Genomic DNA, 13,846 nt, shown 5'->3' on the forward strand with positions numbered 1-13,846 from the left:
AAGTATTGTGGTCCCAAGCCCACATGATTTATCTTTGCAGATCCTTACCCAGGCTATGTGGGATCAGTCAACACAGAAGTCCACCCCACCTCCCACCCCCAATACTCCACCAGCAAAGTATGAATTGAGACTGCAAACAATGAAGGATGGTGATATAGCTATAGCTATCAGAGTTGTGTAGGTAGAGCCTTTTAAATAACAACAACAACAACAACAACAACAACAACAACAACAACAATTTATTTCTTACCCGACTCTCCCTCTGGATTGAGGCAGGGAACAGCATCAAATATAAAAATACTATAAAATATATAAAACTGATTAAAAACATATAAAACTAATACAACTTCCTCTTTTTCCTGCCTTATCTGTACTTCGAATCAGGGAATATTCCACAGTTTCAACTTTTGTGTCAAAAATAGTTGATCTTGTGGGCTAGAAATCTATCCTGAAAAATATATTCGTATAAATATTTTTCCAATCTTTTCCAATCTTGTTCAGTGCCACTACCCCTGAGTGCATCTCTTTCCCCTTTGGCGGTATGGCTGCTGCTTTCTTTTATCTGGGGGGCTGTCTTGATGATGATGCATTGGCGCCGTGAGCCTCCAAAACCCCACGGTTTCACTCCTGCGGGGTTGCGCCATGTTATCTCCACACGCAAGAGTGACTGTGTGGTTTATATGGATCATTGGGGATGGGGGTGCCATCCCCAATGATCCATAGGCACCACTGCCTGCCTCTCCCTGGCTGTGTTGGAGAACTTTCCCCCCAGTAAAACGAAGACTATTCTCCCCACTCCAGAGGCAGCACAGGGGTATTCTGGCGGCCATTCAGCACACCAGCCTGGCCCCTCCCCCCTGCCCAGGCAGACCAGTCAGGTCGCCATTCACCCAGCCACACCTCCACCGCGACCCCGGAGTGCAGCGAGAGACGGTAATGTACTGTCCTTGCTGCGCTCTGAACAAAAACATCACTGTAAGTCCCCAACTTTTTTGCTTCGGAGGTTTGGGAGGAAGCCCCAGCATGCCTGCGTGGTGGCTTCTGTGTCATACAATCAACACCGCGCCACCATAGACCCACCCTGGGGCTTTCATCATGTATAGACAGCCCCTGGGTTTGTTACACTGGGTAATCCCATCCAATCAAGGAACATGCAGTAAATGGAATGATTGCAATGGTGTATAGTATAGGGTGGATTCCTGCATTGAGCAGGGGGTTGGACTTGATGGCCTTATTGGCCCCTTCAAACTCGACTATTCTATGATTCTATGAATCTGGCGGTGTGATGACATCATTGTAAGCAAGTGGAGGCAACAGAGGCTAAGAGAAAAAGAGGAGTGTCAGTGGGCAGATAAGATTTTTTTTTTTGAAAGGGGTATTGAAAAATCTTTTTAAAAAAGAAAGAAAAGAATGCATTTTTCGGTGATGCTGACAATATGTGCAAAATACTGTAAATAGTTTTAGCCCTAGAAAAGAAATAAAATTGTCTGGTTTGTCTGTCTCTGTGTCAAAAGATATTGCATTGAAGTGTTAAGTTGAGATTTATAAGCCAGTTTCCTGAACTCCTCTCTGCAGAAGAGGATTCTAGATAAAAGAGGTTATGCTGTATTGAAAATAAGATCAACACAAGAGGGCTCCATGCTGTTTTGAAAAGGAATATTTATACGTTAACGGCAGTTCCTTAACTTCAGATTTCTCTCTTCCACCTTCCCTCCTTCCCTCCCTATTCAATGTCTCTGCTCCTTTCTTTAGGGTGGGATGTACGTCTTCCAGTTGTTTGACTACTATGCTGCTAGTGGAATGTGCCTGCTCTTTGTTGCCATTTTTGAGACCCTGTGCATTGGCTGGGTATACGGTAAGTACAATTGAGGCAGGAAACATCTGCCGCTTTCTTAAAATCCCTTCCATGGTCCCTGGAGCAGCCATGGCAGTACCAGTCTAGGAGCTTCTTCAGATGGGAGAGAAATCGCATTTTCCTCCCGTTGCTTTGAATCTTGCTTCTGTCCCATAATAGGGATGAGCAGCTTCCTCTTTCTTCAGACGCCGAAGGAAGAGGAAGTAAACAAAGACCATGTGGCCCATTCAGTGGGTGGTTTTTTACGCTGCTTTCCTGCACACAGCAGGAAATGGCGGCACGTTTCGCTTCAAACCAAAAAAGGCAGATTTTCTGGGTCTTTTTTTTCATGGAAAGAGGACCAGAAGGAGCAGGAGACGGATGGGAGGCAGACTGTGTTGTCAAAAGGACCCACAAACATCCATAAGCGGCCAGTAACGAGTGCGCTATAACATGCTCGTCTGATGACGCTGTAGAACAACTCCTGGGGGACCAGGCAAGACACTGCAATTTCATTAAAAATGCAATTTAATTTTTTAATTGCAATTTTAAAAATGCACTAAAAACTGCAATCTGAGATGCTGCAATTGCAGTAAAAAATGCACTGCAATTGCACTAAAAGCCTGAATGATACTAGTACCGGGGAATGGCATAATGGGCCTTTTTCCTTGCAACACTTGTAGGCAAATGTCCTCCTGTAGACCAAATCTGGCCCATGACTGATTTTGAAGTGGCCCTCTTCCCAATTGTTAGTCTCAGGAGTCCTCTTTATATCTCATTTCGTATTTGTATTTAGTTTCAGGAGGCAGGGAACGCTGTGTGCTTGTAACCATGAGTCTTCCGAGTTCAATAGAAGCCTGTGAGCAAGGGAGAGGGTGCAAAGCAACCATTTGTCACTCTTCTAACCTGCCCTGCCCTGTTCCATTGCCCGGAGAAGTTGCCGATCATTGCTTTGCACTTAGGGCTGGTGCTACCATAGAGGCCACTCAGGTGGCCGCCTAGGTCGCCAAGGTAAGGGGGCACCGAACGCTGCACCCGGAAGCTGCTCTCCCACAGCGGCTCTGAGAGGGCAGCTTCCGGGCGCACCGTTCCGAAGCTGCCCGCCCGCCCCAGCATCCTGGCTTCCCTTCAGCTGGGCACCCACTAAGCCGAAGTGAAGCCCCGCCCGCCCCTACCCCACCCCAGCGTCCTGTCTTCGCTTCGTCTGGGTGCGTGCCCAGCTGAAGCGAAGCCATGATGCTGGGGCGGGCGGCTTCGGAACGGCGCACCCGGAAGTCACTCTCCCAGAGCGGCTTCTGGCTGGGCGCATCATTCCAAAGCTCCCGCCCCCACCCCAGCATCCTGGCTTTGCTTTGGCTGGGCGGGCGCGGGTGAAAACAACTCACCTATCTAGGGCGCAAAATAGTCTGGCAAAATAGTCTTGCACTGCTGCATTTTCCTTTTCACAGGTGCTGACCGTTTCTATGATAACATCGCAGACATGATTGGCTATCGGCCATGGCCTGTCATCAAATACTGTTGGTTATTCATCACACCAGCTGTCTGCCTGGTGAGTGAGACATCTTGCTGTGGAGAGGCCCAAGGGAAAAGAGTACCCTTGGGCAAATGGCTGGGCAGTTTTGCAAATGGGAGACATGACTAGTCCCAAGGTTGGCCCAGGACCTTCTGCTGCCAGAGGTGAAGGCCAAGATGGCACTCCTTGCCCATATCATGCACATAAGCCAGCTGGACTGGCAGTTGAATCTTTCTTCAACACTGGCGATGGAATAATGTCTTCCAGCAGGCTAGTTTAGTGAATCCAAGAGAGGTTGTGTGGCATACACAGCTCTGTCCTCAGACTGAGGGGAATAACTGGGGAATTTACAAAGAACAGCCGGGAGGTTGCTGCCACTGCCACCCCCAGCATCTGCTGCCTGAAGTAATCACCTCACTCTGCCTGATAGTAGGTCCGGTCCTCACCAGTCCGTATCGATGCTGTTTTGTAGTGCAGCGTGCACTTCCTCAAGGAAATAGGGGACAATGGCAGGTGTTTTATCTCAGGGCAATTGCTGGAGATGATTTAGAATTGTATTATATTGAACACGTTTATGGGCTTTAATATTCCAAATGAAACATTAAGAGTATTATTCAATTATTTGAAAGGATGCGTTGACATAGCTAAAGCTGAGGTGATCACACATTTATTAACAGCAGCTAAAAAGTCTCTTGCTATGTATTGGAAAAAGAAAGTGGTGCCATTTCTCTCAAGATTGGTTCGGCAGGGTTTGGGATGCAGTTGTAATGCTTAGAAAGTGTGTATTATGTTCAAGCTCATGAAAACCAAACGTTATGACAATAGATTTATAAAGAAGTGGTCAGTTTAATTTCTGGAATGTTAAATTTGAAAGTGATATGCATACTTACTCATTGTTTACATTGGCCTATGGAATCAATCTCCTTTGTAGTTAATTTTCGGTGTTTACAAAATAGAATTAAAAAGGGTACTGAAGCAGTGTCCCCCCCCCAAGTTTTTGCTCCATTATATCACTGTTTATCATACATATTGTACTAGGATCAACAAAATAGAATCCTCATTCCAAAGAAAAGGAAAGCTTTAAAGAAAAGTCCCACTTTACTTTGGCAGGTTTATAACAGTAGTGAGAACTGTTGGGGCCCAGGACACACTCCATAGACAGTTTTCAAACCACTTTCAAAGTGTCATATCCTGCTTGGTGTAGATCTGGCCTAGGATAAATATGTATATGGAAACTGGAAATAATTAAATGTAGTCATTTTTGAAGTTTACAAAAAGGAAGGAAGGAAGAAAAGAGGCAGAGCAAATTCACTGCCCCACTGACATTGGAGCCACCAGCCGCCACCAGCTCAGCTACTTGAGAGGTGAAAGATTCACAACGATTGTGCCACCAAAACTCCTGTTTGCCCTGTTCTGCTGAGGCTTCCACAGCTGTGTTCAGTGGAACTGCCAGGTTTGATTCCCCCCCGCCCCCCGAAGGCAAGCTCACTTCCAGGGGCTCCACTCACTGCCCCTCTGGCCAGTCCACCTCTCTACTCCCTGGGCAACACCCTCCACTCCCCAGGTGTCAGGAAGGGAACAAACGCCCTCTTTTTCTTTCCTTCCCCCAAACTTTTTCACAGAGGTTGTTGCCTTTGTTCTCCAGCAGGCCTGACAATAACCGCTGTAAATTGTTTCGACCAAATCAAATCAAAGGGACCTGCTCATTCCCTTCCTAACATAATATCCCGAGACACTCTGGGAATCGGGAATTAAGATGGCGGGCAAGTCTTTAAGGAGCTTTTGCTCCTCAGCTTACACAATGGACAGTAAAAAGAAAAGAAAAAACATTGCACTGGTTGGAGCTCTCCGTGTAGGCCCTTGTGCCCCACGGTCCTAACCCAATGGTGCCTTATACTAAGAAAGATAGAAATACCAGGAGATCCGTTTACAGATCTTCCACATCGCTTCTGGTTTGGCCCTGAATGTATCTATAGTATATTATGTCAGATTGGGAATATCATCAGAGAAAGTGTTTCCACAGGCTGAAGTTGGAATCTAAGGCAAAGAAGGGACTTTGCGCAAAGCGAGTTACCTCAGTTTTGTGGTCCTAACCTTTCCCCCTCTACCCTACCTTTCCAGGCGACGTTTCTATTTTCCCTGATTAAATATACCCCGCTGTCATACAACAAGAAGTACGTGTACCCGTGGTGGGGAGACACCGTGGGCTGGCTGCTGGCGCTCTCGTCCATGATCTGCATCCCTCTCTGGATTGTCTACAAACTTTCCACCATTAAGGGATCTCTGAGAGAGGTGAGCTTGGTGTTTTCCGATTGTGGGGGCTGGAATGCAAAGAGGCTGCCTGGCTGAGGGAGGCACGCTGGCCACCAGCATATTAACAGGAAGGCCCTTTGAGGTGGGTTTGTTGTGTTACAAGATAATTAACAGGGGGCCGCACAGGCCTTTGCCAAGGATCACTCTGTTACTGGCAAGAGCTAGTGGCTTTATTGGATTTGAGTTGGCTCGAGGGCTACATGGGCGAAGTCCCTTCTTGTGTGCTTGTTATTGACTGTACTTCACTTTAAAAAAAATGTCACCATTCAAGAGCTTTGCTTTGCAGTGCCTGTGCTGATTGACTTCGAGACAAAACACTGTGTATTTCCTGCGTGGTATTTTAAACTCATTTCCCACGATTATAAAGACTGCCCTGTTCAGAGCCGCTATTGAAGGAGTTGCTACGTCATGGCTATTGGTTGTTGGGTTGTTGTTGTTTTGGGCCCCATAGCTAAACTCGCGCTGTGCCTTCGTAGGATTCAGGGACACCCTTTCAAGTTTCGCCCAGGGCAGGGGGGTGGGATTCAAAGCCAGCTTCCAAGATCTTATTCAAGATTAAATGGCCATCAAGCTGACTTTGATAACTGTGGTTCCTATTTTTTACAGTTCATAATAGTTGGACATGTGCTCCTGAGTAGTGGCCAAATGTGATCTGAAATACAGGGTGGTGGTGGTGGTGGTGTGTGTGCCACTGCCTGCCCTAAAGGTGCTTCAGTAACATTTTGTTTCAATAAAGTGATTGCTGTATGGGTCGGTGGATGGGGCAATTTAAAGCCCAAGGTATCTGGGCATCTGATCAAGGCCTTTATACCAGGAGCAGGCACCTTGTGGCTCTCCAGATGTTTTGGCCTACAACTCCATGATCCCTCACTATTGGCTATGCTGACTAGGGTTGATGAGTGTTCATTTCATTTTTGGTTTATTATATTTCTATACCTTTCCATAGAACCTTTTACATAAAAACATATAAATTGATAGCATACATATCGGAAACATATATCTAAAAACAATTTTTAAACAATCAACCTAAGGTGATCCAGGATCTGATTAAAAACTCATTACATGCTGCCAAATGCCTGAGAGAAGAGAGCAGTTTTAACCTGGTGCCAAAAAGATAACAATGTTGGCGCCAGGTGGACCTCATCAGGGAGAGCTTTCCATAATTCAGGAGCCACTACTGAGAAGGCCCTCTCCCTCATTGCTACCCTCTGAGCCTCTGTTGGAGGAGGCACCTGCAAGAGGGCCTTAGATGCCCAACGTAGTGGACGGGTCGGTTCATGCTGGGAGAGGCACTCCGGGAGTTGTAGGCCAAAATGACTGGAGGACCACAAGCTGCCCACCACTGCTTTAGTCAGAGGCCAATTGTGGGCCTCTCATGCTTAATTCGTCTTTCCATGATTACCAATTCTCTATGGGTGCTTCCAGATAGAGGCCTCTTTGAGCTAACAATCAAAAGACATTGTGCAGCTATTCTGTCTTTTCCTCCTTAATGGATTTTTGTGTGGAAAGAAAAAGGATGGCAGAATCAGTGGGAAAACATAGGACGGATATAAACTGAAGTCACCCTTCGATTTCGTGAATGAGTCAAGTCAATTGCATGATTTAAAAAAGAAACAACTCCCTTGCAATCGCCCTTAGTGTGTGCAGGCTCCCAATATAACTGAATAAGCATCTCTCTAATCTTTTGAGGTAGTATTCATATGCCTTATTCCATGGAATTATTTCTTTGAATTGGTTTTGTGAGCTCAAACATGTGGAAAAGAAGACTCAAGATTAGTTGTCCATGGTAAAAAAAAAAAAAAAATGTTTCTGGAGATTCTTGTGAGTAGAGTTCTAGACTATTGTTAGACTAACCCCAGAAATATTATGGAGTTATTCAGTTGTGGTGTGTATGAACCATGAGGTTCAAAATGAGTGACAAATGATGTGCTGTACCACAGTTTGAGGGAAATCATTGGGCCTGTTTAGACAGCACGCTAAGCCATTGTTCGGCCACTAACCCTTTGCAGCAAATGGTTTAGTGGCTTAGTGTGTTGCCTGAACAGGGTCATTGTCTGAAATCGCAAGGTTAAACTCTAAAAAAAGAGTGTTTGGCTTGAGTGAAGCTCGCTAGAAATGGCATTGAGCGAGTGAGTGTCTCTCAGTCTAATCAATATTCATTGGGTAGACCATGTGAGGCTTAAATGCATGTCTGTGTTGCTTAGAGGGAAGGTGGGTGTGACACAAATGAGACTAAGAAACAAATGTATTGCTAAATGTCCCCTCTTCCTCATCCTGAGCGTCTATGGTTGGAGTAGATGGAGGAGACAGAAGGAGGGAGGGAGGAGGCGATTGGGTCTCAGGCCATGAATCATTTATTAGCAATGCTATTGGTTGGGCTGGTGAAAGCAACTCCTTCCTTTTCTCACACCCACTTTGTCTTTCAGAGATTCCACCAACTTGTGTGTCCAGATGAAGACTTGCCCCAGAGGATGTGTCCAGGTCATCAGCCTTTTCCTGCCACTGGAACTGGGCTCCTGATGTTGACGGAACTGGATTCTCACTGTTAGAGGGAGGCACCCCCCTCTGCATTGGACAATCCTGGACTTTGCCCATGGCCGAGGAGAGAGGGACCAGTGAGCTGACTCCCCTTCCCCCCTCCGAAGGATCAGTGGTGACTGCTAGGGAAAAAAGAGAGCTCTCCCAGGAGGTTGTGGAGGAAGCAGACCTTGCTGCTCCACCTTTTTGTCTGGCAGCGTGTTTTCAGGAGATGATTCGAACCAAAATGTTCCCCTGTGAGATTTTCTGGGAGTGGAACAGGAAGGACAAGGCCCTGGGGTGGAAAATACTTCACATGATCACAGAAGAGTTTATCTTGTGTGGCTTCTAGGGAGCTCCTCATTCCATCTATAAAAATCATTGTTCCTTCCACTGATTTGTCATGTGTGTGTTTTTAAAAGGTGTGTGTGTGGCGATCTGTAGCTCAGGACTGTGGGTTCTTGCTCCATCCCCAACTTGCAGGGACAAAATACGTTGTAACACCAGTACAGGTTTTCTAGTGCTTGTATTGGCTTTTTACAGGTCAGGATTTTGCCCCTTTCTCTTTATGGCCCAAAGTCGTGGGCATCATTGGGAGACAGGACTAATAGCTATTTGGGGGCAATTGGGGATAGTAGAAGGAGGAAGGCTTAAACACCACCACCCCCAACACCCTGCCCCACATGAATCCTGCTTGCTGTCCCAACGTAATTATTTTTAAAATAGACTATGCACCTTGTTTGCTTGCTTACCTGCCTTAACGTCAAGTGCGGCTTGTCCCTAGGGCCTCCACAGGAAAGGATGAAAAGAACGTGGCTAGGAAGGCTCTTGAATTTTCACTATTATTGTTAAGACAGGTATAACATTTTTTAGAATGGGGGAGGGATGCCTCTGGAAGTGCCCTCACTGTATTCTGGAATGGGGAGGAATCTCAAGCCTGAGGGCCAAATCTGTCCTTCCTGGGGTCCTGATCCACCCCTCTGGGGTTCCCTAGAAGGCCATACCTCTTCTCCTGGTGTTGCTGCCTTTCCCGCATCCCCAACCACTGATCTTTGGTGGTTTTCTGGCTTCCATGCAGTTTCCCCCTCTGCTCTAAATGCCTCTTCCAAGGCTTAGTTACTGCAGTAAGAGCTTTAAGCTTAAAATATGCTGGTGATTTTGGATATTTTGGGCCCACCCCTTTTGCCCCCCTCCTTTGTCTTCAGCTCCGCCCACCACTGGAATGTTTGCCCCCAAGAGCTTCACTGAAATGGAATCCGGCCCTCAGGGCTGAAAGAGATTCTGCATCCGTGCTGTAATCAATCTGATGTACTTATTCCTCTCCAAGATCAAACTCTAGGGTGGGATAGAGTGGCTGACAGACATTTTGGACCTGTTCAGACAACTTGCTAAGCCCTGGTTAGGCTGCCAACCATTTTGCAGAAAATGTTTAATGAGCATGTTTAGTGAGGGTTAGGAATGATTCACACGACACGCTAAGTCATAATGTTTAGCTCAAAATACTTAACCATTGTGACTTAGTGTGTCTTCTGAACAAGCTCTTTATACTAAAAAAAATGTGGCAAATGAATGTATAAATGCTTGACTGTTTGTGTGGAGGTTTGAAAACTAAGAGAAAACTAAAAATAAGCAAGTGGACTGTTAGGCATGTTAGGTAGCAGCGAGCCTTACGGCATCGGTATGAACACTGTGCAGGTGCGCCTGGCCAGGCTTCAGCTACACACCTGCACTCCTGCACAGTGCTGAACCCAGACACCTCAGTGTCTCCGGTGCAGCGTCACAGTGCCTACCTGTAGGGGGCACCCTTCTCCCAGGTCACCAGTAGAAGCAGCTTCTCTTCCTAGTTCTTCACACATTTTGTGAGCTGCTGCTGAATAGAATAGCCGCTGCTGGATGGCCCCCAGAAGGGAGGGATTGATGAAAAGGTCATGCTGGTCAGGTAAATATTCAAAGCAAACCACGGTTTTTCTAAAATTGACTGCAGGTCTTTTTTTAAAAAAAATAAATCCAAAAGGGTTTGCTGCCTTGGTCTTTTAAAAAATCAGTATTTGTGTAGTCCAAGCATGAAGATATTTGTGGTTCGCTACTTCCTTATTCATCAGTTTAGTTATTTGTCCCTTATTCAGCCATCCTTTCTGAGATTTGTCAAGGTGTTGATTGATGAAAGTGTGTCGCGTGATGAAGCAAGAGGTACCAAGGAATTGTGATATGGAATACTAACAACGATCAGCCGAAAAGAATGACAAATAAATGGAACTTTGAAAAAGTCCCAGATTCAGGTTTGCTTTGGGGCACACAAATACACAACTTCATACATTTGAACTCCCCAGTTTTCCACCCTAACTGCTGTTGCTTGTGACCAATTGCAGCCTTTTTTTGTTGGCTGCAATATGTAGTTTCATGTTTCCGAGCCTTTCTACACAAAGCATTTATTGTGCGCTCATGAATGCTCATTCAGGTGCTTTACCCAACATTTTCATTCTCCAGAGCCATTATAACAATATTTTTTTTCTAATGAGAAGTCTGGTATTTCTGTAAATGGCAGCATGAAACCTGATGCATTTATGCAATTCCTTTCTACCACAGCGCCACCTAATGGTTGTGTAATGAAACATAAGAAGACCCCTGCTGGATCAGACCAAGGGTTCATCCAGTCCAGCAATCTGTTCACACACTGGCCAACCAGGTGTTGACAGGAGATCCACAACCAACACATGAATGCACCCAATTTAGAATCATATAGAAAGGCAGAGAAAGAAACCCCCTGGGGGAAAAAAGTGTAAATGAGCTGATCTTATTTCCGCAAAGAATCCGGAAGCAGAAGCCTTGGTAAAGTGGTGGGTTAAAAGCGTCATATAGACAAGTTCTTTATCTTGTCTTCAGTACTAGTAGATAGTGTGAGCCGGTGCTGAGGCAAAATGGACTTAACATGAGCTGCAGCTGGAATCTCATGTATGTAGGTACAGAAGGACCCCATTAAATTATTTACATCCATGGTGCTGATCTACAGAACTTCCACTGCCCTTGCTTTAGGCCACCTGATTTTTAAAACAATGGGAGGTAATGGACTGGACACATATCTCAAATCAGCAGACTTCTACTAAAGCGGCCTGCCCCAGTCTGGTGTCCTCCAGATGTATTGGGCTACAGTTCCCAGCGTGCAGTCGCTGGGGATGCTGGGAATTGTAGTTCACCACATCTGGAGGGCACCCGTTTGAGGAAGGTTATGCTAAAGCATTCAGGCTAAACACATCTTAACTCCTGTCTCGGAGCTTGTGGGGAAGGCAGGCCGGATCCGAAGGTGCCTTGCATGAATGGAAAGACACTTCTACCCATGAATGGAAGGACTCTTCTCCTCCAATCCTTGAGAATGGGATTTGGGGGTGGGGTGCAGGGACTGCAGTGGTACTATTGCTTCTCCCTGTGTTGTCTCTAGGGCTGGACCGTGGGCCATAATCCCAGGGCCTTGCAATCCAGCCACCTCCCAATGGACATGCGGAAAGCAGCAGGAGAGGGAACAAACAGCATTTTATCCCTATCATCATGATGGCACAATTGATTGAAGTGACTTTAAATTTTAAATGCAAAACTGCTCGTGCTCAGTGTATTTTTTTTAGTCAGGGTTGACAAACAGTTTTGTCATTGTTGTAATGTGTCAGGCAAACAGACTCCGTTCGAACGCACGGCACGGCCAGTTGGAGGGGAGGGAAAGAGAAACGCTAGCTTTGTGCTTCACAACTGAACTAATAAATGCAGCCATCTAGAGGGATCCCCCCATAAGACCCTGGAGTCCAAGGTCTAAAATGCCATACCTGCCCCATTGGCTTCTTTGGCTCCAACCCAGAGGTGGCATATATATATATATATATATATATATATATATATATATATATATATAATACCGCCCAATAGCCGAAGCTCTCTGGGCGGTTCACAAAAATTAAAACCATAATAAAACAACCAACAGGTTAAAAACACAAATACAAAATACAATATAAAAAGCACAACCAGGATAAAACCACGCAGCAAAAATTGATATAAGATTAAAATACAGAGTTAGAACAGTAAAATTTAAATTTAAGTTAAAATTAAGTGTTAAAATACTGAGAGAATAAAAAGGTCTTCAGCTGGCGACGAAAGGAGTACAGTGTAGGCACCAGGCGGACCTCTCTGGGGAGCTCATTCTACAGCCGGGGTGCCACAGCGGAGAAAGCCCTCAGAGTAGCCACCTGCCTCACTTCCTTTGGCAGGGGTTCACTGAGAAGGGCCCCTGTAGATGATCTTAATGTCCGGGCAGGTACATATGGGAGGAGGCATTCCTCGCAGGGACAGGTCCTGCTATGTTCTGCTTAGGGAATGTTTGCATTACCAGGTAAATAAATGACCCTCTGATTCCAGGATACCCCTGGGGAACCCAGCATTCCAGGGTACCTAGTCACTATAACTCCTGTAATGCCTGATTGGAGGGGAGCAGGCAGGTGAGTGGTGCAGTTAGAGTGAATAGCACACAGTGACTTCTAAAAGAATCAGTGAGTGGATGCTGAAACCACAGCATCACCTAAACTCTCCTTCTCCACATCATCTGAAGATCCATACATCCCGACTACAACATCCAGTTAGACTTCCCTCCTCCCATTTTGCCCCCCTGCTTTTTCTTTTTTAAAAAACCACACACATCTTGCCTGATGAAGACCTCTGGGGATCTTGAAAGCGTGTGTGTGTGTGTGTGTGTGTGTGTGTGTATATAATCTCTGAGTTGGCCCAATAAAGGTATTGGATTTTGGATTTTTTCTTATGGCTAACATGGCTGCTTTTGTTTTTTGCACAGTTAAAAATAAATTATAAGCTTAATTCTAGCAGCCACAAGGTGTCCCCAGTACTTTAGCTCCTTCTGGTGATACAGCTGCCTGCTGCACTCCGGTTGGAATAGGAAGAAGAAATTTAACTGGCTAAGAAATTGCACTTCACCATCACCATTGTGTCTGCACAGCAGAGTTTTTTCAGGTGGTCACAGACCTGTTACACTCCGGACAGCAAGCAGAAAAGGTGGAACGTTTGATAGCTTGCTGTGTCCAATTTATATGAAACTTTGTAAATAAAATCAATCATATCTCTATGCTGACTTCGGTGTCATAGGTCTGGTGGATGTAACTTTGGCCCCTGCTTGTCCAGTTACAATGGATACTTTCCAGTTTGTACAGCTCGCGGATGTGGACAGGATCCTTGGAGATGTGAATGCTACCAATTGTGTGTCTTCCACTTCCTGGCTTATAAAGGCAGCCAATGAGTGGCTAAGGGTAGTGGCGAACACCTCTTTAAGGCAAGATATGATTCCATCCTGCCTAAAAGAGGCGGTGGTAAGACCTTTGTTTAAAACAACCTTCTCTGTATTGGATAATTTCTGGTCGGTCTATAACACTCCATTTTTGGGCAAGCAGCTAGAGCGTGTGGTGGCTCCTGAGTCCCAGGGATTTCTGGATGATGTGGATTATCTACATCTATTTCAATCTGGTTTCAGGCCTGATTATGGGACAGACACTGCTACATTGTGGCCTCAGTGGATGACTTAAGCTGGGAATTCGACTGTGTGAGTTGGTTCTGCTAAACCTCTCAGCAGCTTTCAATGCCATCGACCATTGTATCCTTGTGAGATTGTTTGTCTGAGATGG

General features: G+C 45.7%; 1 protein-coding gene across 1 annotated transcript in view; it reads left to right on the top strand.

The window, feature by feature from the left end:
- The window catches only part of SLC6A13 (solute carrier family 6 member 13), a 70,200-nt gene extending 61,641 nt beyond the window's left edge, over nucleotides 1-8,559 (top strand). Inside the window, exons 12-15 of the mRNA XM_063134429.1 lie at nucleotides 1,753-1,855; nucleotides 3,283-3,383; nucleotides 5,469-5,639; nucleotides 8,087-8,559. Of these exons, the coding sequence (XP_062990499.1) occupies nucleotides 1,753-1,855; nucleotides 3,283-3,383; nucleotides 5,469-5,639; nucleotides 8,087-8,209 (498 nt within the window). The 3' untranslated portion in view covers nucleotides 8,210-8,559. The remainder of the gene's footprint in view (nucleotides 1-1,752; nucleotides 1,856-3,282; nucleotides 3,384-5,468; nucleotides 5,640-8,086) is intronic.
- The last annotated feature ends 5,287 nt before the right edge of the window (nucleotides 8,560-13,846 follow it).

This window comes from Elgaria multicarinata, chromosome 9, assembly GCF_023053635.1.
Source record: "Elgaria multicarinata webbii isolate HBS135686 ecotype San Diego chromosome 9, rElgMul1.1.pri, whole genome shotgun sequence".
NCBI lineage: Eukaryota > Metazoa > Chordata > Lepidosauria > Squamata > Anguidae > Elgaria > Elgaria multicarinata.